The sequence below is a fragment of the Camellia sinensis genome, chromosome 2 (assembly GCF_055761805.1).
Source record: "Camellia sinensis isolate YWXY chromosome 2, ASM5576180v1, whole genome shotgun sequence".
Classification (NCBI taxonomy): Eukaryota; Viridiplantae; Streptophyta; class Magnoliopsida; order Ericales; family Theaceae; genus Camellia; species Camellia sinensis.
The window spans coordinates 60,466,366-60,490,124 of record NC_138962.1 but is presented as its reverse complement, the minus strand read 5'-3'; the positions used below and the strand labels follow the sequence as shown (position 1 = coordinate 60,490,124).

Sequence of the window (23,759 nt, the reverse complement as noted above, 5' to 3'; positions counted from 1 at the left end):
GTCGATTTTTCCAACATAATCTTTCCATTTGCACTCGCTCTATAAATAGTGCGGGCCACTTCAAAAGTCTAGCGTTTGCTAAACCATATCCTGTTTGATTATCTGATGGCTCCTCCACCAAACCACATGGATCTCGATAATACTTGGGCATGACAAAATGTCACATCCCAAAGCTATCATGATAAGCACAAGAGGCATCTAACAAAGCAAATGGTGTTTCATCTTCAGCATCGTCACTTCCCCTTCCCCCTCCTCGTCGTGAACTGTCACCCCTTTGCAAGTTCCTACCACCTCTGCGACTCCCACTCCCTCCCATGAACCATGTAGCCATGCTAATTTTTTAAAACAAATGAATGATAATTTCGTAGGGTGAAATAAGTTGTAAGGTTGTGTCTTCACCTTTAGTTGTTTATATAGTTGGCTATGAATGGCTTTAGAAAGATGCCTCTGCATGACAGTCCCACATATACGAACAAGGTATGAGTTGTCACCAGAATGGAAAAACAGAGTAAAGCAAATATTGTGTGCCAAGTCATGTGACTTGACAATGCATCTGCATATACTGACAAAGTAAGGGCATGCTCACTGTAAGGTAAATCAGTGAATTCACTGTTGTCATGTGACTTTCTGAATTGAGAATCCCACATATATCAATAAGAGATGAGTTGTCACTGTAATAAAAAAATCGAGCAAAAAATTGAGAAAACCAAAACCTGTGCACCAAGTCACGTGACTTGACAATCCATCTGCATATACAGACAAAATAAGGGCACGCTCACTGTAAGGTAAATCAGTGAATTCACTGTTGCCATGTGACTTTCTGAATTCAGAATCTCACATATATCAATAAGAGATGAGTTGTCACTGTAATCAAAAAATCAAGCAAAAAATTGAGCAAACCGAAGCCTGTGCATCAACTCACATGACTTGACAATCCATCTGCATATACGAACAAAACAAGGGCGTGCTCACTGTAAGGTAAATCAGTGAATTCACTGTTGCCATGTGACTTTCTGAATTGAGAATCCCACATATATCAATAAAAGTTGAGTTGCCACTGTAATAAAAAAAAAAAATCGAGGAAAAAATCGAGAAAACCAAATCCTGTGCACCAAGTCACATGACTTGACAATCCATCTGCATATACGGACAAAATAAAGGCATGTTCACTGTAAGGTAAATCAGTGAATTCACTGTTTCCATGTGACTTTTTGAATTGAGAATCCCACATATATCAATAAAAGATAAGTTGCCACTGTAATAAAAAAAATCGAGAAAAAAATCGAGAAAACCAAAGCCTGTGCACCAAGTCACATGACTTGACAATCCATCTGCATATACGGACAAAATAAGGGCATGCTCACTGTAAGGTAAATCAGTGAATTCACTGTTGCCATGTGACTTTCTGAATTGAGAATCTCACATATATCAATGAAAAATGAGTTGTCACCGTAATAAAAAAATCGAGTAAAAAATCGAGAAAACCAAAGCCTGTGCACCAAGTCACATGACTTGACAATCCATCTACATATACGGACAAAATAAGGGCATGCTCACTGTAAGGTAAATCAGTGAATTCACTGTTGCCATGTGACTTTCTGAATTGAGAATCCCACATATATCAATAAAAGATGAGTTGCCACTGTAATAAAAAAAAAATCGAGGAAAAAATCGAGAAAACCAAATCCTGTGCACCAAGTCACGTGACTTGACAATCCATCTGCATATACGGACAAAATAAAGGCATGGTCACTGTAAGGTAAATCAGTGAATTCACTGTTGCTATGTGACTTTTTGAATTGAGAATCCCACATATATCAATAAAAGATAAGTTGCCACTGTAATAAAAAAAATCGAGAAAACCAAAGCCTGTGCACCAAGTCACATGACTTGACAATTCATCTGCATATACGGACAAAATAAGGGCATGCTCACTGTAAGGTAAATCAGTGAATTCACTATTGCCATGTGACTTTCTGAATTAAGAATCTCACATATATCAGTGAAAGATGAGTTGTCACTGTAATAAAAAAATCGAGAAAACCAAAGCCTATGCACCAAGTCACATGACTTGACAATCCATCTACATATATGGACAAAATAAGGACATGCTCACTGTAAGGTAAATCAGAGAATTCACTGTTGCCATGTGACTTTCTGAATTGAGAATCCCACATATATCAATAAAAGATGAGTTGCCATTGTAATAAAAAAAATCGAGGCAAAAATCGAGAAAACCAAATCCTGTGCACCAAGTCACATGACTTGACAATCCATCTGCATATACGGACAAAATAAAGGCATGGTCACTGTAAGGTAAATCAGTGAATTCACTGTTGCCATGTGACTTTCTGAATTGAGAATCCCACATATATCAATAAAAGATGAGTTGCCACTGTAAAAAAAAAAATCGAGGAAAAAATCGAGAAAACCAAAGCCTGTGCACCAAGTCACATGACTTGACAATCCATCTGCATATACGGACAAAATAATGGCATGCTCACTGTAAGGTAAATCAGTGAATTCACTGTTGCCATGTGACTTTCTGAATTGAGAATCTCACATATATCAATAAAAGATGAGTTGTCACTGTAATCAAAAAATCGAGTAAAAAATCGAGAAAACCAAAGTCTATGCACCAAGTCACATGACTTGGCAATCCATCTACATATACGGACAAAATAAGGGCATGCTTACTGTAAGGTAAATCAGTGAATTCACTGTTGTCATGTGACTTTCTGAATTGTCACTGTAATAGAAAAGGAAGCTTATGTAGGCAACGTTGTTTTTCACTTAGCTATGCATCATTCGTTGTTACGACCAACTATTTGTATTTCATTGAAAAGTATGCCTATTTGAATATTGGTGGTCATTTGGAATTATTTTAAAATCAACTTTTAAATATTGAATTTGTAATATTTTGCGAAACATTTACAATCTCAACTTTTGAAATAAACTTTAAAATAATGGTGGATCTTGTGAGTGAAACGTGGGTTACGTAGGAGTACTTGACTGGACTTCCACGAATTGGAAGGCGACTCTTTCTTATTTCCTGATGGAGATTGAAATTCTTTACGTAGAGGATCCCTATTTCACGAGCCCCAGTTAAGGGAAGCTTTTCACCGAGCTACTTGTTCTGTTTTATGTGTTTTAAGTATTCACATAATTCAACATACATTAATCCATTCATTAATCCAGAACATTCATTAACTTATTGCAATTTAATAAAGAAAGTCATGAACTAATAAATGTGCAGTTATAAATGTAGTTATTTCATAAACTTTAGGTTCATAAAACAAATACTTGAAATACATCCGTATGTTAGATGAACAACAACATTGTCTTACTCTCCAGTAACGAAGATACGAGAGAACATACAAACATATATGAAAGATAAAGGTGTTTGATTTCTCATTCCTCATTTGACATGTAGTAGTCAGAGAGATATTTTTCATTGTTTAAGACATTATTTCGCTCAATCACTGTCAAATCTCTGTTGCTTGCTTCTGCCATTTCGGTGGCTAGCTGAAGCATGAAATGTCGACATCTCCGCATCAACATTCTGTTGTTCTCCTTCTTAATTCTGCTAACTGCTTTTTCATAGTCACTCACATTTCGTCTAGTCATGGTTAATGAACGACGATGAGGTACCGGTGCCCCAAAGTTACGTAGATCATTAAACAATCCTTCTTGCTCTATTACCCTAAACGCCCATTCTGCTCGGATACCAGCATAATAATCCTTCGGACTCGAGTACTTTTCGCTCTTGTAGTCATAAGTAAATGGAGGTAGCAGCCACGCTTTCTGATTTCTTTGTCGGCGTGAACTTCCTACACCTCTTGAAGACATTGTTCATAAAATGAACAAACAAATAATAATAGTAATTGTAGATATATATTACTATTGTTATGACTTGAACAAACACCATACTAGGGGTATCGGTATTTATAGACATCATAGTGGGGGTTAACTAGAGATGATCTAGTGACGATAATGCATGCTGGGGCACTATAGAAGAAGTGATACCCGTGATATTATTTTATGTTATTCATTTCATGCAATCCTGAGTACTCGTGACGAAGTGTACCTGTGATGTAGTCACGGACGTAGTTGTCAGATAAAATCATATGCATCAAGTGACATGCATCTATGCATCACTGCACAGAGTCACATGCATCACTGTATCACTGCACAAAGTCAGATGCATCACTGCATCGCTTCACAAAGTCACATAGCATCTGAGGAAAAAATAAAGCATCCAAATTATTACGCCTGTTCAAGCCACTGCCGAGCATCACTGAGAAATGTTGGACGTATCACTGCGCCGAACTACAATTTATTATCGTACCATACCTACTGTGTCCATGTGAATTATGCAATTCATAAACATTTTGAGGGCGTGTCAGAACAAAATAACAATAAATTAATAAATATTTCAATACACCTAAAAAGTAAACAAATTTTGATCGTAAAATATTTAAAAAAAATTAATAAATACATAAAAGTAAAAAATATTGTAGAAAAAGTGGTTTGAACAATGGGTAGAAAAATATATTGTAGAAACATATTGTAAAAAGACAAAAAATACACTTATTTAGATCATCCCAAACAACCTCTTAATTTTCAACTTGCCTTTGAAAGAAGGTAAAGTTACATTTTTACACTAGCCAGGCTGACACCATCTGCGGCACAACAGCCGATGCTACAGGCCTTAGATTCGTTCATGACTTGACAACAGTGGAGTCCTGGCAGCCGAATGCACTGTATAAGGCCAGTGGCATGCATGTGATCGAACAGGAAATGCTCTATTAATTTTTTGCACTCGCTCTATTAATTTTTTGAAATATTTTTTCACAAATTTTTTACTTTTTGTTTTGAAAAAACAATACATTATGCAATTCATAAAAGTCAAAGTGACAACTCCTATCAAGTTGATGCATAGTTCGTCAGGTCATAAAAGTTGACGTGACAACTCTGATGCATAGTTGTTTACAATAATTTCATACATAAAGCCACCATGTATATATATATGGCATAAATATCGCATCATACCACAACAAAAGTTTTACAGCTATTTCGAGCGATATCATCATGAGATATACGGTGGTTGATCTATATTCAGCAATGGGTCGCTATTGGGTTGCAGATGGAGATGAATTTCAATATCCATTAAATCCAAATTTGCGTTACTCACGTGCCACCATCAATACCATGAGAGCTGAGTGGGAATTTCGCATAACTCAAGCAAACGTTCTCGTTGAGTTATGTCGTGAAGTTAATATTAAATTTCCTCGCCGGTTAGCCATGCGTATGCCAACTGACACTCCACAGTTGTTGCAAAGGGCATTGCATCGTATTCGCGACGAAGTTAATCACATGACCCAACGCTTGCAAAGGTCCTCACTAATGAAGACCGTAAATGAGCGTGCCGAAGATGGGTTAATGGATGATGCACACCAGTACTTCGTCTGGAGCATGGATGTTATGTATGAATCTGATGTTGAGATGTCAGATGATGATGATAATGAATGAAATTGTTTGGATGAATGACCAAACCATTTATCTTGTAATGGATTTGTAATGCTTATTCTCTATGTTATCAATGAAGGGAGATATTTCAATTGTTTTTGAATAGTTCTTGTAATTCTACAAATAGTTCAATGAATGGATTTGTGTACTTATAAATGTAGTGATTTCATAAACTTCAGGTTCATATAACAAATAGTTGAAATACATCCGTACGCTAGATGAACAACAACATTGTCTTACACTCCAGTAACGAAGATATGACACAACATACAACATTGTTTATGACATTATTTCACTCAAGCACTATCAATTCTTTGTTGCTTGCTTCTGGTTAGAAAATTTAAGAAAAGAAATTCCCTGCCATTGGCAGAACGATGATTTAAGAAAAGAAAAAAAAATATGTGTTGCTGCAACATTTTGTTTGGATATAATAGAAAATACATGAAAAAAGAAAGTGAATGCAATCATACAGAAAAGTGAAAGAAAAGGGAAAAAAAATTATGTGTTTGTTTAGATAGATAGAGTCCTATAAAATAATATAACTAGTTTGTTAGATAGGCTAACAATTTTTTACAAAATATATATGAAATTTTATTTTTTCTCACAATTGGAAGGTGACTCTTTCTTCTTTGCTGATGGAGATTGAAATTCTTTACGTAAAGGTCACTATTTGAGGACCCCCAGTTAAGGTAAGCTTTTTGACTGAGCTATCAAAAACGGTTTTGCCAATGCCGTTTTAATGAAAACGGTTTTGGTAAACCTGCTTCACCCTATATTGGGAATAAAGTAGAAAATACAACCTAGAAGTCGGACTAAAATATTCAAAATGCCCCAAACAGGGAAATTGGCCAATCAATCCCAACAACCGCACCATTATCAATCAATCTTCCATCATAAACCCTAACCCTAATTTTCTCTATTCAGCCTAACAAAACTTCTTCAATCCAACACACTTAACCCAACTAGTTCAATAAAATATAAACTACCCTTAACAACAACTACTCAAAACAAAAACCCTATTAAATCAGACTTCAAATTACATGTGCTATATATAGCAATGTTTTCTCAAGGATGATTTCCTCTTCCTCTTGTAATTCCTGGTATGATCTGAGAATTCAAAAAAAGTTTGAATTTGGAATTGGAAATGAGAGATCGGATTGGATCGGATTGGTCTTTCAAAGATTGGATTGGATTGGTCTTACAAAGGATTTGAAAGTCACTGCTCAACATAAAAACCAGAATAAAAGAGCTCAAGATAAATAAGAGGTGCAACCATAAAGAAAGGAACAAGTCTTTATCATTATACACAAAATTGTTAATAGACAATTCTACTTCAGCAAGTTATGCTGCACAACCAATAAATTCCTCCGCTTGTTCTTTAAAGGGTTGAGAATCAACAAACAGAGCATCTAGAGCATAAAAAATGAAACAGGCCTCTAGGATCATAGACTCATGATTATGAAAATCCTTGGACTTCAAAACACTGAGAAGATCATCCTGAAGGCGCACTGCAGCCTGCTTGAATACCTCAACAATTGAATTTGTCATGGTGTTTCCTTGTAAAATTTTGGGGGGAGGGCTGAGACCTGATGGCCCCGAAAGAGAAGAACCTAAAGGCTGACCAAGAGGAGTAAGCAAAGATTATTTGTTAGATTGAGCAGGTGACAGACTCGGCATTGCAATGTTTGGTGCTTCAACATCAAATGTGTCGACATCTTGAGGGACAAAAATGGGATCAAATGCAGGGATAACACCTGAGAAGAAATGCAAAATAAATTTGAAACTTGGTTGCCAGACGTGAAGAAAAAGCTAACTGAAGTGTATAGTCATACTTACAACAAAAGAAAGTCTTAGGAGCAGTAAATATCAGGCATTGAGATGGTGAAAACACAAGCCGTCCACACCAGCCCTTAACATTAAACCCTAAAATTTGATATATGGCCGTTCCCTTCAAACAATTATCTGTCAGGGCCAATGTGGTCGTAGGCAAGGCAGAATCATTGTGGTAGTAAGTAGAACCTACACAAGGTGAATTCATATAAGAACCACATTAACAAAATTATTTCTCCACAACCATTCATTCATTCAATTATTCATCCAAAATTATTTCTCACCTATAACCTGTGCATATACAAAATTATTTCATTCAATTATTCATTCAAAATTATTTCATTCAATTATTCATTCAATTATTTGTCACCTGTAACCTGTGCATCTACAAAATTATTCATTAATCCATTCATTCATTCAATTCTCAAATATTTTTCCACAACCTGTAGCATTCAATTTTCAACCATATACACAACTTAACTATTAACCGTACATATCAAAGAAAATAACAATCCATAAATATAGTATAATCTAACAAATACATGTACTATCCGAAGCAACAATTACAATTCAAACTAAAAAAAAAACTTAATAACAAAACATATCAGCTGTACATGTTTTCCATAAACAAAAAATATAATGTAAATTGCGCCCATGCAAACATCATCAATCTGGCCCAAAAACATCACTGTATCCATGCCAACATTATCAATCTGCAACAAAAACCAGTGAGGTAAGTAATAAAAAATGCAGAGCTTGATTTTTGTTTAAACAGAATATGGTTCAATTTATTTAACAAGTAATTTAGCTTATGGAGAAGGAAAAAATTAGATAACTAACTCAGATGAATTTAGATGAATAACACAACGAATATACCAATTCATATAGCAAGACGATATTAATAAAAATCAGTCAATGATTCCTTTTAGCTTAACATATTGTCATTTCAACTAAAATAGGCAAATAATGATTTATGAGGATATAACACACAATATCAATTATACAGCAACAAAGTGAGTTTATCAATTAGCTTTTTCGCACTCTTAACGCCCTTTTTGCTTTTTCGCACCCATAACGTCATTTTTCGAATAAGTTTAATGCATTTTCAGCTCTAACTCCCAACCTACTCGTGCTAATTATATTTCGTCTGTTGTCACAGGTCTTATTTGTCACAGGCAATGTAGCCGTGGCATCCGTAACATGGTTCGGGGGCTGTTTCACAGTTTCGCCCCTCTAACGCCAATTTTCGGTTAAGTTTAAGGCGTTTTCGGCTCTAACTTCCAACATACACGTGCTAATTATATTCCATCTATTGTCACAGGTCCTATTTGTCACGTGAAAGCTGGTCGTGGCATTTGAACGGTGGTTCAGAGGCTGTTTCGCAGTTTTGCCCCCTAAACGCCCTTTTTCGGTTAACTTGAAGGCGTTTTCAGCTCTAACTCCCAACCTACATGGGCTAATTAAATTCCGTCTATTTTGACAGGTCGTATTTGTTATAGGGAAGGTGGTCGTGACATTTGAACAGTGGTTCGGGGTCTGTTTCGCAGTTTTGCCCCCTTAAGGCCCTTTTTCGGTTATGTTTAAGGCGTTTTCGGCTCTAACTCCCAACCTACAAGGGCTAATTACATTCCGTCTATTGTCACAGGTCCTATTTGTCACGTGAAAGCTGGCCGTGGTGTTTGAACGGTGGTTCAGAGGCTGTTTCGTAGTTTTGCCCCCTTAAGGCCCTTTTTCGGTTATGTTTAAGGCATTTTCGGCTCTAACTCCCAACCTACATGGGCTAATTAAATTCCGTCTGTTTTGACAGGTCGTATTTGTTATAGGGAAGGTGGTCGTGACATCTGAACAGTGGTTCGGGGTCTGTTTCGCAGTTTTGCTCCCTTAAGGCCCTTTTTCGGTTATGTTTAAGGCGTTTTCGGCTCTAACTCCCAACCTACATGGGCTAATTACATTCCGCCTATTGTCACAGGTCCTATTTGTCACATGAAAGCTGGCCGTGGCATTTGAACGGTGGTTCAGAGTTAGTTTCGTAGTTTTGCCCCCTTAAGGCCCTTTTTCGGTTATGTTTAAGGCGTTTTCGGCTCTAACTCCCAACCTACATGGGCTAATTAAATTCTGTCTGTTTTGACAGGTCATATTTGTTATAGGAAAGGTGGCCGTGACATCTAAACAGTGGTTCGGGGGCTGTTTCGCAGTTTTGCCCTCTTAACGCCCTTTTCGGTTAAGTTTAAGGCGTTTTCGGCTCTAACTCCCAACCTACACGTGCTAATTAAATTCTGTCTATTGTCACAGGTCCTATTTATGATGGGGAAGGTGGCCGTGACATCCGAACGGTGGTTCAGGGGCTGTTTCGTATTTTCGCCCCTTTAACGCCCTTTTTCGGTTAAGTTTAACGCGTTTTCGGCTCTAACTCCCAACCTACACGAGCTAATTAAATTTCGTCTATTGTCACAACTCCTATTTGTGATGGGGAAGATGACCGTGACATCCATACGGTAGTTCGGGGGCTATTTCGTATTTTCGCCCCTTTAACGCCCTGGACATGTTCTCCATAAACAAAAATTAATAACAGCAACTTGTTGCACATACGGCATGAGATTGTTTGGTATACCATGAGGATCCTCACCAATATAACCACTAGGATGTGCACAAACAGGATTGAAGTATTGCAGCAATATGATTTTCCATTTGGTGTCCGAGAGGTGGGTATCACGGCATGTGCATGATATCATTGCTCAAAATATATCAGTTTCTTTGGTAACCAAGCTCTCACTTCATGTGCATGATATCATTGCTCAAAATATACCTTGGTTCGTCCATAAGGGTTTGCTGCAGAGAGGGGAAACTCCTCCGTGCACGGTACCACCTTTGGCCAACCATAAACTGTAGCGGATGATGAAAACACAAGCTGAAATGCAGCAGTTTATCATGGGAACAACTTTAGTCAACTCATCCAAATTGAAATAAGCTGATAAAATTAAATCACAACATGAAGAAATCTCAAGATTGAAAAATAATATTACCAGCATAGAATTAGACACCTTATTTGTTAGCGAAACAGTCAGAACGTAGTCCTGTTGGTTTATTTAATCAATGATCATAGCTAAAGTGCTAAAATAGTCCTGCACTTAAATAAGAAATACTTAGAAACCTGGTAATGGAGGGCTTTTGTTTGACATATAGTTTAATAAAAATATATTACATCCCTACTCACATAGGTAATGAGTTTGCTTTAATGATCACACTAAATAAATTGAAGTTTCCCAGTGATGCAAAGATGAACAATTGAAAATAGTATGAATGGATTAATTCAACCAGGAAACAAAGAACATTTGATCGAAACTGAAAAAGTAAATAAATGGATAGTGTGCCTTAAATCAACCGGGGAAAAAAAAATGTCATTGAAACCAAAATAGCAAATATATGGATGGAACAATGTTAAGGCCTGAATATCTTTAACATTTTAAATATCAGGGAAACATACAGAACTATCCCACTAGAACAAGCTGACAAACCAAATGGTTTACCTTTACAGTAAAAGACAAAATTCCAACAATTTTTATGAACGTTCAATTCTATAATACTAAGGAGCTGCAACTCTTTTTTTTTTTTTTTGTGATTTTCTTTCTTTCTATTTCCGTAATCATTCGGATTTAGAAACAATTCAATAGCAGAAGAATAAACTAAAGCAACCCAACTTGATTGAGATACAAGGTTTAGTTTTGTATGGTTTATTCAGCTTATATAGTAATTAACAACATATTATGCTTATATAGTAATTAACAAACATATTAAGCTTATATACTCATTTGACATAGCAGAATAGTGAAAAAAACGAATTATGTAGGCAACCCAACTTGATTGGGACACAAGGTTTAGTTTGGTATGGTTTATTCAGCTTATAAAGGCTGTGAAGGAACAAATTCCAGCACTACAATTGTTCTTATTAAAGCCAGAGAAGTACCAGACTTGCTCTACAATACATACAATGTAACCAAATTCCAGCACTATAGTAGTTCTTCTTAAGCCGGAGCAGTACCAGACCTGGTCCAAAATACATATACTTAAGTCCCCAAATACCCTTAAAGAAAATTTAACAGTTTTACTTATTGCTCTGAAATGAGCAAAATGTCCATTCTCTACCTACAGTGGAAGCAAAGGGAATGACGAACAGCCCCTGGGGCAGAAATACTTTCTAAATAACTAGTTGATTTATGCTAGTGACCGGTTAGACTGCATCACATTCACCAAAGAGGGAGGCAAACTAGAAACTGACAATCATGTGACAACATGAAGGAGATGAGAGATGCAGTTAAACAATATAGTCAAGCCCCAAAGCCATAAAATGAAACAAACTTTCTGAGATGGAATATTTATTTGCGGATCAATATCTACATCTAGTAAATCAGACTAGAACCTATGTAATGTGAACTCTAATATGAAAATAAAACACACGAAAAATACCCTTTTGCATCCATGGGCAGCCATAACTTCCAACAAAGTGGTTGTGCCAATAAGGTTATTATTATAATACACCAACGATTTCTGCACACTTTCACCAACTGCTTTTAATCCAGCAAAATGGATGATAGCATCAACCTTGCAGTGGAAACAAAATTAGGAGGAAGAGAAAAGGTCAGATGTCATATAGTTCACCTTCATATAAGCCACAAAATCAACTTTCTATTCATGTTAACAAACATAGTTCGTATAGAAAATCGCTTTTCTGCTGTTTACAAACATTTTGCTCATAGAAGATTGTTTTTTTTATGGTGTAAATACATTACTCATATATCCTGATATTAATAAGTTGGACCTCACAATCTAAACTGTAGAAGGAATTAATGAGATTTATTACATACCAAAACTAATGCCTCAATCCTGACAGCTCAAATCAAATAAATCAGAAAGATGCAGATGACTACATAGAAAGTTATAGATAACTCAGGTGCATAAAAATAAGAACAGTAAAGGTTTAAGGGAAGTCAAGTGGGGAAAACACAGCCGAGAGACTATCTAGTCTACACTCATTACGAAGACTAATCAGTTAAGGTTCTTTCCTTGCAAAGCTTTAAAGTGCAGAAGTACCAAACATAACATATTAAAACATACGGTAAAACTTACTTCATGGAAGCCTGACCCGCAGTTGGATTGGTCTGTTGATCCATGTGATGTGGCATGTTGACTTGTGAGAGGCAGCCTATTAGTCCGAACCTCAAGCTAGGTAGAAAATATGAGGAAAAACAAATAAAAAATCCTTGTCACAATCATTGGGTTAACCTCAGACAGCCTAGCCTATTGACAAGTGGGAGGTAATCTGATGGTTTGGCCATGTGCTTGGATAGTTAGCCTGTCTGGGCTTGCACCTTAGTTTTCTATCACCTTACTTTCCATCATATTTTTCACTCTATCAAATGCACCCTCAGAAATGCTTCAGGAAATGCTTCCAAAAGACTTTTAAAAAAAACCGAAATGAACATAGCTATGCATGGGAAGATTAAAAAAAATAAATTAAGTTTTGAGTTCTTCCATTTCTTACCATTTCCATCTCTAGATGACAACATAGATCTATCACTTTTGTTTCCATGTTTTCCACTCGAATGTATTGGTCTCTGTGCCCTTGGCGACGGCGAATTTGTTTTCTTGTTAGTTGAAGCTGGCAAAGAATGACGCCTACTGAGATTCTGATTCTCAATTCCATCTTGGTCCAACCTTGGCGAGCCTTGTGCTTTCAGTTTTGCTTTTGCAGATTCAGTTGCTGCCATATAACTTGGCACTGCAAGTCTGTTTTGTACCCCATTCTTCGCACGTTCCTGCTTTGCTGCAGAAGAAGCCGTCCGGGCAGATTTCTGACTCTCATTGACAGTTATATCTTCCCTAGATCTTAACTCTCCATTTGTCACAGGAATACCCGCATGTTTTCCATTATTTTCTGGAGGCTGGGATTCTATTGCAGTTTGATCATCACATAACAAATCATTTGCCTCAATCACCACTGGTGGTTCTAGAGTTGCTTCTATATCAGGCAGTTTGGACACAGTGACAGTTGTTCCTGTCTTTATCTTCTCACCGGAGTCACTGATGTTCTCCTCTGCAGTATTTTGATCTGAAAAGCTCAAAACCTTTTCAAGACCATACTTTGGCTTCTCACTGTCAGCCTCAGACTGAATGGTGCCCTCCGTATTAGGGTTGTGAACCTTTCTCAGACTGCGTTTGACCTTCTCAAGCTCATTTTACGGATGTTCCTGCACTGAATCTGCTGGATGACTCGAGACTTTCCGAAGGTTACGTCTTGGTTTCTCAGTTTCAGAAGTGGATTGAGTCGAGACATTGTCAAGGTTTAAAGAAGGAATCCTCCGGACACTAAGCTTTACCCTGCCTGTTTCAGGGTCAACAGTTTGTGGGTTAACCTTCTTCTTCTGGGATTTTGAGCCAGTAACTTTCTTTGTTGAGGGAATTGGTTTCCACAAGAGGGATGCTGACCAGCGTTCTAACCAGTTTAGGACTGAATTTGGTTTTGTGGAATTATACTGTAGACGTAGAGACTTTGCAGTGGGGGATGAAGTAAGAAGCTATAAAAGACCCCAAAAAAATGAGGTAATCAGTCACCTGCAGATATGAAACAAAAGGGCTACAAAGGAAAAAACCAGAGATCAAGGGACCAATATGCAATTGAAATGGGTACATACTAACAATTAGTTATTACTTACTACTTTTTAAACTTAAACCTCCTCACCATCAACTATGAGGTGTGCAAAAAATTCAAAAGTTAATGAGCTTTCTATAGTTAATTTGGTTGAGTTGTGTTTTTTTCCAAGTTATGTCACAGGTTTATCTGTTGCCAAATCATGTCGTCAGAATGGTTTGAACTTCTAAAAGCCTCTGGAGAAGATTTTAAAAATTATGTCTAACTTTGCAACTTCATATGCCCATTTTCTAGTGAACAATGTTAGCCTAGATCAATTATTAAGACCTTGATCAATCTACAAATTTATTTTTCTAAAAGCCTTTAGGTAACAATGGTGCCACTCTTTGGCAAAGCAACAGTCTAGGAGATATGGTTTTTTTAATTTTCTTCCCTTAGAAGGCATGCCATGTCCTATCGTTAAGTGTTGCAAAGCATATATTAGGAAACAGTTTCTATATGCGTGGAAAATCTTGTTGAGTTGAAGCAATTGCAAACGCAAGTTAAAACTAATAAATTTAAAGTATCAACTGGTAGAAAGGGTTATGAGAAATAGACATTTTCATTAAGTTCAATCCATTTTCAAGCTACAACCCATCCAAGAATTTAGCTGCCCATTGATCAATACATTCACAGTACCTCTCTTCCTTTGGAAAAATTAGATTTGGATGATTTCTTCCCAAAAAGCACGCTTTTGATCCATTTTCCTGGTGATTTACCCATTGCACGTTGACCAAAATCTGAAACCAAAACAACCTGAACTCAATTCTGTGCATGAATTCACACAATTACAGCTCAAACATATGTAACGCAAACTGAGAATGATACAAAACCAATTGAGTATCATGCAACCTGGGAAGATTCAAAAAGTAAAAACAAAGATAAAGAATAAGCAGAAGCAGCAGGGTTATGTTCTCATACTCAAACCTAGACCGATGTTGCAAGACCAATATAGACTACAGAACGTCAATTAAGTTCTAAATTTCCACCATTTAGAGAGATTCTGCTTTTCTTGACCAGCACCAACTTTAAGTGCCTCTAGATTTCCATCATCGTCCTATATGAGAGCAGAGACAATATGTTTTTCCATCAATCAACCATGACAAGGTAAGCAACTTAACTTCTAATCAGCTATATATGGACTCACAGAATGGATAAATAAAACCAATCCATAGGTAACATTTTTTAGAATGAACAGAATCAAGCAAACAAGAGTTGAGTTATGACAAGAAATATAGGCTGGCAACAATTTCATAAATGCTATGAGTGCATGTCAATATATAAAAATTGAGAAGCAATGTGGTGGGGATTAAAACATCACAGAGTTTGCAACACTTTAATGCACTCTGTTGGGATCCTTTTTAGTGGTTGGCTTTTTAGTTTTTTTAGTGACTTTTTGACTTTTTGGCTACAAAAGTAACTTGCCGAACGAGGCGTAAGTGGTAGACAACATTTAAAACGCCAAAAGCACAGAGATGGCAAAAATTTTCAAAAAGCCCCATATTATAAGGTATATTTCAATTAAAAACGCATGAAATATTAAATTATATTCCACAAACACGATGTAAGAAATCTGGCTCTGACCCTAGAAGTGCACAAAAAATTAATTTAGGGTTGACAGCTTGGCTATTCAATTTCAACCAAAACAACTGACTAATTTAGGGTTGACAGCTTGGCTATTCAATTTAGGGTTGACAGCTTGGCAAAATCACAACATGAGAACTCCATAACAATAGTTTTTCAATTGCCAAATTTCCCACCAAAAACAAGGCAGGACACAACAATGGTAGTGCATTTCAGGATTAGATTTACTGACATTAAGGAAAATAATGAAATCCATTAAAAACAATAATGTATCTAGCATGGCACTTACCGCAATTTGTGCCTTGATGAAATGAGCAATGACCTCGGACTTGAGGTTGCAATTGTCCCTATTCATTCTAGGGTATACACACTGATGCGGCGCTTCGAACCTTCTAATTTGAAAGAAATCTTTGTCTTTTAACTTCGTTGCCCGAACCCTCCAGTTGCAGCCGTGCTTGCACTCGGCCACCCAACTGTTTCCTTTGGATTCTACGACCTTGCATTCTCGATTGCGCTTCAGGTTATACAACTGAACAGCGTGCACTAGTCTTTTCTTATCAGTAAATATCATTCTTTTCTCCAAATTAGCAGTTTCGAAGTCCCACAATGGCCAACGTTCGACAACATCACAGCTAGTGATGGAACCATCATTGTCGAAATGCAAATTATGGTAGAAAGGGATATGGACATTTGTGTGTACCTCCTGCATATCATGATGCCCTCCAACTTCGTCATCACCGGAGTCATTGTCCGCACCTTCCCATGCGCCATCCAAATCTTCCACGGAATCTTCATCACTTACTCCAACCTCGTCACACAATGGCACTGTATCATCGGAGTATGCATAATTTTGTACAGCCGTCTCCGGTGTACGTTGAACATTACAAACCGGTGGACATTCTTCATTCCAGTGGGGATATGGGGTTGTAAGAACCATCGGATTATACGTTGTCGGAGCACTTGGACTTGCTCCAGCACTGTAATAACCATCTAGGTTCTGTGATGCATTTAATTGATTGTAACTCTGAGAATGATTGAATGGAGGGTAATCTTCAGGGAACATGTGTGCAGACTGTATAAGTGTATTGTCAGGGGATTGCGATTAACATTTGAGTGAATGGCCCACCCACCGGAATTGGCATCTCTGTGCCACCAAAATTGCTCTCCTTCTCCACATAGATTTCCAAAAAATAATTAGGGCCTAATTTATGTGGGAGCTCTAAAACATTACTTAAGGTCTCATTATCTTTGATTGGCAGCAACCTATACTTCCCCCGACATGGGAGTCTACATTTAAACTCTAATCGAATTATTTCCCCATGCGTACCAACCTTCGGCACCATCATAGCCTGCAACTCGGCCAATGTTATCCCCCTGTGCACATTATACAACCCCTGAGGTTCGATGTCGTATGATACACCTTCATCGCGATTGCGCAAAATCTTTCCACCCCAATAGAACATAATGCTCACAACTTCCATACCTACACTTTGCATTCAAAGTAACTCAATTATTTCTAAACAATAAAGTAAGAACATTTGAGAGCCAACACCACATATATTACACAGGAGTGCCTTTAGGCATGGGTCTTTTGAGAATTTATGTTCAAGTAATTAACTATTGAGAATTTATTAACATCAATAAAAAAAAAAATTTCCTAAATATTTTCATACACTTTCAAATCCTTTTGTTATTTCTCATGTTTTCGAAAAGTTTGAAAAGTTTCCAATTCTATTTTCATTTCCAACCTAACCGAAAGAACGTACGGAAACGAAATTTTGATCCTATTAGAGAAGACGGGAAAATTAGCACATTTTAATAACAACATTTGATTTCTTTAACATCAATTTATAACCCAGGTTTGACATCACATATGCACACCCATACAGTACCACCGAACAAAGTACTAGCCAAAATTAACAACAAACAAAGAAAAAAAGAAAAAAAAAAGCTTACTAAAAATAAAAATAAAAATAAGAAAAAATAAGCAGTTTTTCATATTTTTTATTTTTTAGTGAAATTTTTTTCAGACTTCTCATAAATATTAAAATTTTAAGTATATTTATATTAGGTGCATCAAAATAAATAGATTTTTAATTAAAATCTTAAAAAAATCAAAAATAGATGAAGACAAAAATAAAAGCTCATTTTTAAAAAAAAAAAATTTCTAAACTCTATTATAGCGATCCCGGTATTCCCTGTTGTTATTGAACTGTAATCCGGACTTGGTTCCGTAGATTTGTTGTTGTCTTATCCTCTTTTCTATCCCTTACTCTTTATCTTAGAGTTTTGGGTTGTGTTGGACTTGTTTGGAATAAGTTGGTGATGTTTTAAAACTTAGAAATCCTTGCCTAGTTTTTGGTCCCTCCGCTCGAGCGGCTCTTTTAACGCTCGAGCGGGACTCTGTTGTTGCTTGTCCGCTCGAGCGGGGGTGTTGGCGCTCGAGCGGGGAAATTACCCATCCAGTATTTCGTCTGCAGTGGTATACGCTCGAGCGGGGGAGTTTGACGCTCGAGCGGGCACCATGGCTGTAAAAGTTCTGGGAGCGTGCATCCGCCGCTCGAGCGGGGGATTGGACGCTCGAGCGGGGATTTGTGAGTGACGCTCGAGCGGGGAGTTTGACGCTCGAGCGGGGCGACTTTTATATAAAGCCGAGATCCGACCTTTTTGTTCACTTTTTGATTTCCTTTCTCTCTCTTACTTTTCCGAAAAAGCCATTGGAGAGCACCTCACTCTAAAACTTAACTTCTCTCTTAGGATTGATCTAGCTAGAGTGTTTTCCTCACCTTGGGCCTTTGTAAGAAGTGTGTTGATCGTCGAGGGCTTCGTTGTGATCCAAGAAATTTGGGATTTGGAGCACTTTGATTTCGGGTCATCTTCTCCTTTTGAGTTCTCCATTTGAGGTAGGGATTCTCCTTGTTCGTTTTCAATACTCCGTCTATAGATAGACATGTGGTAATTTTTGTATTCCATGAAAATTGTATCATGTTGGATTTGTTTGAAAATCATGAAATAAACCTAGGGTTGGTTGTGTAGAGAATGGGTTGGCTTCATTGATTGTTGTCTTGGCTAAAATAAATATAAATTAGCATGTAGTAGTTAAATGAAGAAAAGCCCTAAATTATATTTTGGTTGAGTAAATTAAAATGGGGGTTTGTTGACCATTGTGTGTAAATCTCTTTTGTCAAAATGAGTGTGGTAAGGGTGTTAATACCTAAAGGATTAACCATGGCTTTGGAGTTGATTTTATGGAAACAAGATTAGTGGAGTTGGTTTTGTGATAACAAAAAGGAAATGGAATCGTTTTTGTGAAAATGAGGGAAGTGTTTTTCGAAATAAGTTTGAGAATTGGATTGTTGTATCTTGAGTGTTGAACACACATGTAGAAGTTGTATCTTTAACTATCATGTTAATATTGTTGTTGGGTTTATGATTCATGATATTTGAGTCTTTTAATAGATGTACTAACTATATGCATCTAGAGGTTTTGTCCTTGGTCATCGGTGGAGGATGACACGGTTGTGTAGAATTGTTGGGTTTGCATTTTGCCATTGATTAATTGAACATCGTATGTGATGAAGTGCTAGATACATTATATATATGTATATTTGCTCGGAAGGAGATGGTCATGTGTTCTTATGCTTTAACACATTGCTGGTGTCTTGATAGTTTATGTATATGCATTATACATGTTGGTTATGCCTTGATGTGCTGTGATTGTTGGTGTTATGCCCCGCGCTGAGAATCATAGGTATCATACCCTTCCAACTAGCGCCTGGAGAACTGACCGCGCTTAGAATCAAAGGTATCATACCCTTCCAGTTAGCGCCTGGAGAACTGACTGTGCTAATAATCGAAGGTACCATACCCCTCCAGCTAGCACCTGGTAAACTGGCTTGTTGTTAATGTTGTTGAGTGGGGTGTATTGTTGGCTTACTACGCACATAGCTAGCAGAGCAAAATGGGATTGTTGTTGTTTCGTTGTAACTGAAAATATCATGGATTAGATTGGTTACAGTTCGGAGGACCGAGTTACTCCATTGGTTGATTGTATACATGTTGGTGGGTTGTAAATTTATATTTTTACACAGATATGCATGTATAGTTATGATAGTAATGGAAACGAACCAAAATGTCATTTTTGTCTTTTGGAAAGTGTGGAGGAGAACGAATGTTTTTTTAAGATAAACATGTTTGAAAAGGTACATCTGAGTATGTATAGGAAATGGAAGAGAGTATCGGGCTTAGTGTGATTACTTCCTAAGTATTTGTTAATGTTATGAAAGATTGGGAATGGGGGTTAATGAAAGGAAAAAGGAAAGACAAACCACTTGTAGTGTTGAATGAAACGGTTGTTTTCGAGAAAAGTTCATACATATATAATTTTGTATAAACTGTCACATTACTATTCTAGTATGAGAATGAGTGTTCATGATCATAGCTATCTGTAAGTTGTTATTGTTGAGGATCATGTTGAGTTCCCTACTGGACTATATGTTCATCCCACGTTGTTGAATCTTTTTCAGGTGTTAAGCAGGTTGAGCTGCAAGATTTGGATCTATTTATTTACTGGCCACGGGGCCTCAATTATGTTGGCGGAATGCCATTGTTGTAAAAGGGTTACACCCTTCTTCTTGTACCTTAAGTGATGTAAGCCCAAGGGCAATTTATTAAGTATGTTCATGTAATATTTACTTTGCATACGAATGAGAGTATTGTTAATTACTTCTACGGACTGAATGTATGAGTTTATTTCCGCATGTTATCCTTGAAATTGAATTAAGTTAATGAATTTGGTAATGACTTCGAGTAATAAAAAGTGGGTCGTGACAATTACAATGTGTGTATTTCTTAAATTTAAATTTATCACAATAGTACCTGTAACCCCGTGCAAGGCATGGGCATTTTACCCTAGTATCTATATATCTGGCCCTAAAGGGTTGCACTCTATCCCAAAAATATGGTTTTACCATAAAATTGTGTAACATCAGTAACAAAATGTATAATCTCGTTACAAATTAGCATAATAAAATGTCCAAAATGTATAATCTCCATTCTTAAAGAATATAATGCATTAATCAACAAGAACAAGAGGAAATCAAACTCCATAAAGGATCAAAGCCACCACCTCATGCAAAATGCAGCAAGAGACAATAACTCAATGTTCCTCAAGACATATAATACTATGATATGCAAAATCAATATGCTCTGGTACGAATTGGGAAAAAAATTTATTCGTTGATATGGATTGCTTTGGTGGTGTTTGGTTAATTAATTTAATCATTCAATCTAAATTGCAAGCATAAAAATAAATCAATCACACAAACAGAGACTCATGAATTTTAACATGGAAAACCCATATGGAAAAGACCACAGGACCTAGTCCAATCAACCAAACCACTATAAAGAACAAAATATAAATTACAACTTACAAAACAACTCTAATTGAATCCACAAACTTGTTGGTGTGCTTGTACCGATCAAATCCATGATCTCCATCAATAGTTGGTTGAGACTTGAGTATTGATTCGTTATTTGGTCCTCAATAAATCATTTTAACTTCTCCAATCCATTAAAATCATAATCATTATTAATAACTATAAAGGTCAAAATCAGTGAACCTAATATCTATCAACTTGAGGTTAGAAAAAATAGCATGGAAAACTAGTAACGGTAACCAAGTTCACTATCATTATGTTGGAACATAAAAGAAAAAGAAAATCTCATTAATTAGTAGATAGAGCTTAGCAATTGAGCATAACAAACTAAGATTTCCTATAGAAGATTGTTCCTCACACATTAACATCTCAAGACTGTACATGCAGACTGCAGTACATGCAATAAAGTCAATAACACCTAGCTCTTTAATATCAACCACTTGAACAATCTAGGTAACTTTTCAGATAGCAACGGATTCAGTAGACAAGAGGCATTAAAATCAACAGAAGAATAGCAATGCCTATAAAATTTTGGAGATCATAGTATTTGTAAAAGAAAAATAAAACACTATGATGTTTTGTGAAAACTCAGCAAACAATAAGTTGCATATAACCAAAACCTCACCATTGATACAAAAAATTAGCACATTTCAAGGGATGCGTCAAATCATGGGATAACAAGACTCTCTACACACACACAGACACAAACAAACAAAGCAATTTTGGGAATATTATTACATGCCAAAGGCATACTCAAAACAAGAAAGCAATCAAAACTTATCTGTCACCCCAAAATTAACTCAAAATTCATAGACAGAAGAAACCATATAAGCTCATCAAACAAAATTAAAAACCAAAAAGCTATTAAAAAATGGTGATGGTTCCCTTTTCTAGAAATGCTTCATTGGAGCAGCCATGTGACAATTGGGGAAAAAAGAAAATACAAGTTCAAAAAAGAAAGTAGCAACTTTAAATAGAAATTATGGGAAATTTCAGGTTTTCCTTGAGAAGTTAAGTAGACATTATTAACAAGTTTAATTAATGATAGTCCAGACAGAGTAATGACACATGAAATTGGTTAATCCTCTAACTAAACAGCTAAAAAATACAGATATGCTGTGTTAGATTGCAGAGAAAATATGAGAAAATAAGAAAAAGAATTCAAGTATAGTATACAAAAAATTAACATAAAAAAGAACAAGAAGAACAGAAAAATAAATAAAATAAATAAAGCACACTCAAGTAAACATATTAGCAAGCAAAAGAATGGAAATCTTGATCTTTTCCTTTTCTTTCTCTTGGGTTTTCCAAGAAGCCAAACGGAGGGTGAATGAAAATAATGGTTCTACCCACAACTAATGAAGCAACTGACGAGAGAAAGGGGTTTGCAAACAACGCAGAATTTATACAAAAAATTCCTGCGTTGTTGAATGAAAAGTTTACAAACCCTCATTTCGAAATATAAAATCCGAAATCTGAATCCCTAATTTCGAAATTTAAAATCCCAAATCTAAAATGAAAACCCTAATTTATGCGATACAAACCTGAATATGGGTGCTTGATGCAGGTGTTCCTCGTTTTGCCGGTGGTTACTCTTGGCCGTTGTTTGTCGTCGGTCTTCCTTCGGAGTTCGACTGAGTGAGGGAGAAGAAGATGGGTCAAATACGGCTTTCGTAAGTGCAAGGGAGAAGGGGAGGTTTTGTGTATAATGAAACGGCTTTTCTTGCTCCGTTTTTAATTAAAATAAAAATTTGTCAAAAAACGGCTTTCCTAAAATCGGTTTTTATTAAAAAAAAAAATTTAACAAGAAATATTTATGTTGAAAATATAAATTACAAAAAAAATTAATGTGAAAAACGATTTTAACCGTTTTTTATTAATTCAGAATTAATTAAAAACTTAATTAAAAACGGCTTTAGAAAAGCCGGTTTCTATTTTCAAATTTTATTATTATTTTAATCGATGAATACGGTTTTTCAAAAATCGTTTTCTGAAAAACGGCATTACAAAAACCATTTTACCCTACTTTGGGAATAAAGATAAAAACACACCCTAAAGTGGGACTAAAATTTTGAAAACGCCCCAAACAGGGAAATTGGCCCAAGGATCTGTGTGTATTAATTAAAGAGAATATAATTAAAATTTTGATTTTTTAGGTGTATTAGCTTATGGCCAAACGTGTGGTGTGTATACTTGTATAAATCTGTGTGTAGTGTGCTCAGCATCTCCATTGGAGATGCCCCAAGGATCCTAATAATGAGCCAAGGCCACTTCATTGCTATTCCTACTTTTGTTCTAAAATTTTGCCCTATATTCCCAATACATTTCCAAACACAAGATTATGTCTCAAGATTTCAATATTTCAAAATTCCACTACATCTTCTGGCTAAGAGTGTATTGAAAAAGAGGAAAAAATTGGCCAGGTGAAGATTACTAGTTTGGAACAAAATGAATACGAAGAAATTAAAGCATAATTTCCTGCATAATTCTATAAATTGATGGCAAGAAGCAGTTAAATTGACTAAAAGAAATATATACAAGCACAAACATACATACATACATATACTTGGGTTTTGAGAGCATGTAACCATATAATTTGAAGAAATAAAAATTGGAGGTGTGTGGGTGATTTTCCGACCACACTGCTCGCTTAGTAACCAGCTGGAGAGCACAGGCAGAATAGATGGCTTCAG

At 36.3% G+C, this 23,759-nt stretch overlaps 1 protein-coding gene across 16 annotated transcripts; it reads right to left on the bottom strand.

Annotated features, from left to right (window-relative positions):
• Positions 1-6,806: 6,806 nt before the first annotated feature.
• LOC114263678 (UDP-glucose 4-epimerase 1) lies at positions 6,807-22,700 on the bottom strand. Of its 16 annotated transcripts, none has more exons than XM_082914553.1 (9): positions 15,918-17,111; positions 14,966-15,101; positions 14,684-14,784; positions 12,899-13,931; positions 12,484-12,579; positions 11,824-11,958; positions 10,166-10,267; positions 7,366-7,548; positions 6,807-7,283 (listed from the first exon to the last, which is right to left on the bottom strand). In XM_082914553.1, exons 4-8 carry the CDS (start codon positions 13,058-13,060, stop codon positions 7,495-7,497), a joined length of 549 nt encoding a protein of 182 aa, XP_082770679.1. In that variant the 5' UTR covers positions 13,061-13,931; positions 14,684-14,784; positions 14,966-15,101; positions 15,918-17,111; the 3' UTR covers positions 6,807-7,283; positions 7,366-7,494. The 16 variants fall into 15 exon arrangements, with proteins under 16 accessions (XP_082770679.1, XP_082770675.1, XP_082770676.1 ...); XM_082914549.1 differs by lacking the exons at positions 6,807-7,283; positions 7,366-7,548 and adding exons at positions 7,854-8,072; positions 10,401-10,481 and having other exon boundaries at positions 12,899-13,968; XM_082914550.1 differs by lacking the exons at positions 6,807-7,283; positions 7,366-7,548 and adding an exon at positions 7,854-8,072.
• Between the last annotated feature and the right edge of the window lie 1,059 nt (positions 22,701-23,759).

Coding starts and splice junctions, on each gene's coding strand:
- LOC114263678 (XM_082914544.1), bottom strand. CDS start 16,691: ATGTTCCCTGAAGATTACCCTCCATTCAATCATTCTCAGAGTTACAAT. Junction 14,785..15,917: donor TCATCAAGGCACAAATTGCG/GTAAGTGCCATG, acceptor TTTTGGTTTCAG/ATTTTGGTCAACGTGCAATG. Junction 13,932..14,683: donor ATTTTTCCAAAGGAAGAGAG/GTACTGTGAATG, acceptor GGTCTTTTATAG/CTTCTTACTTCATCCCCCAC.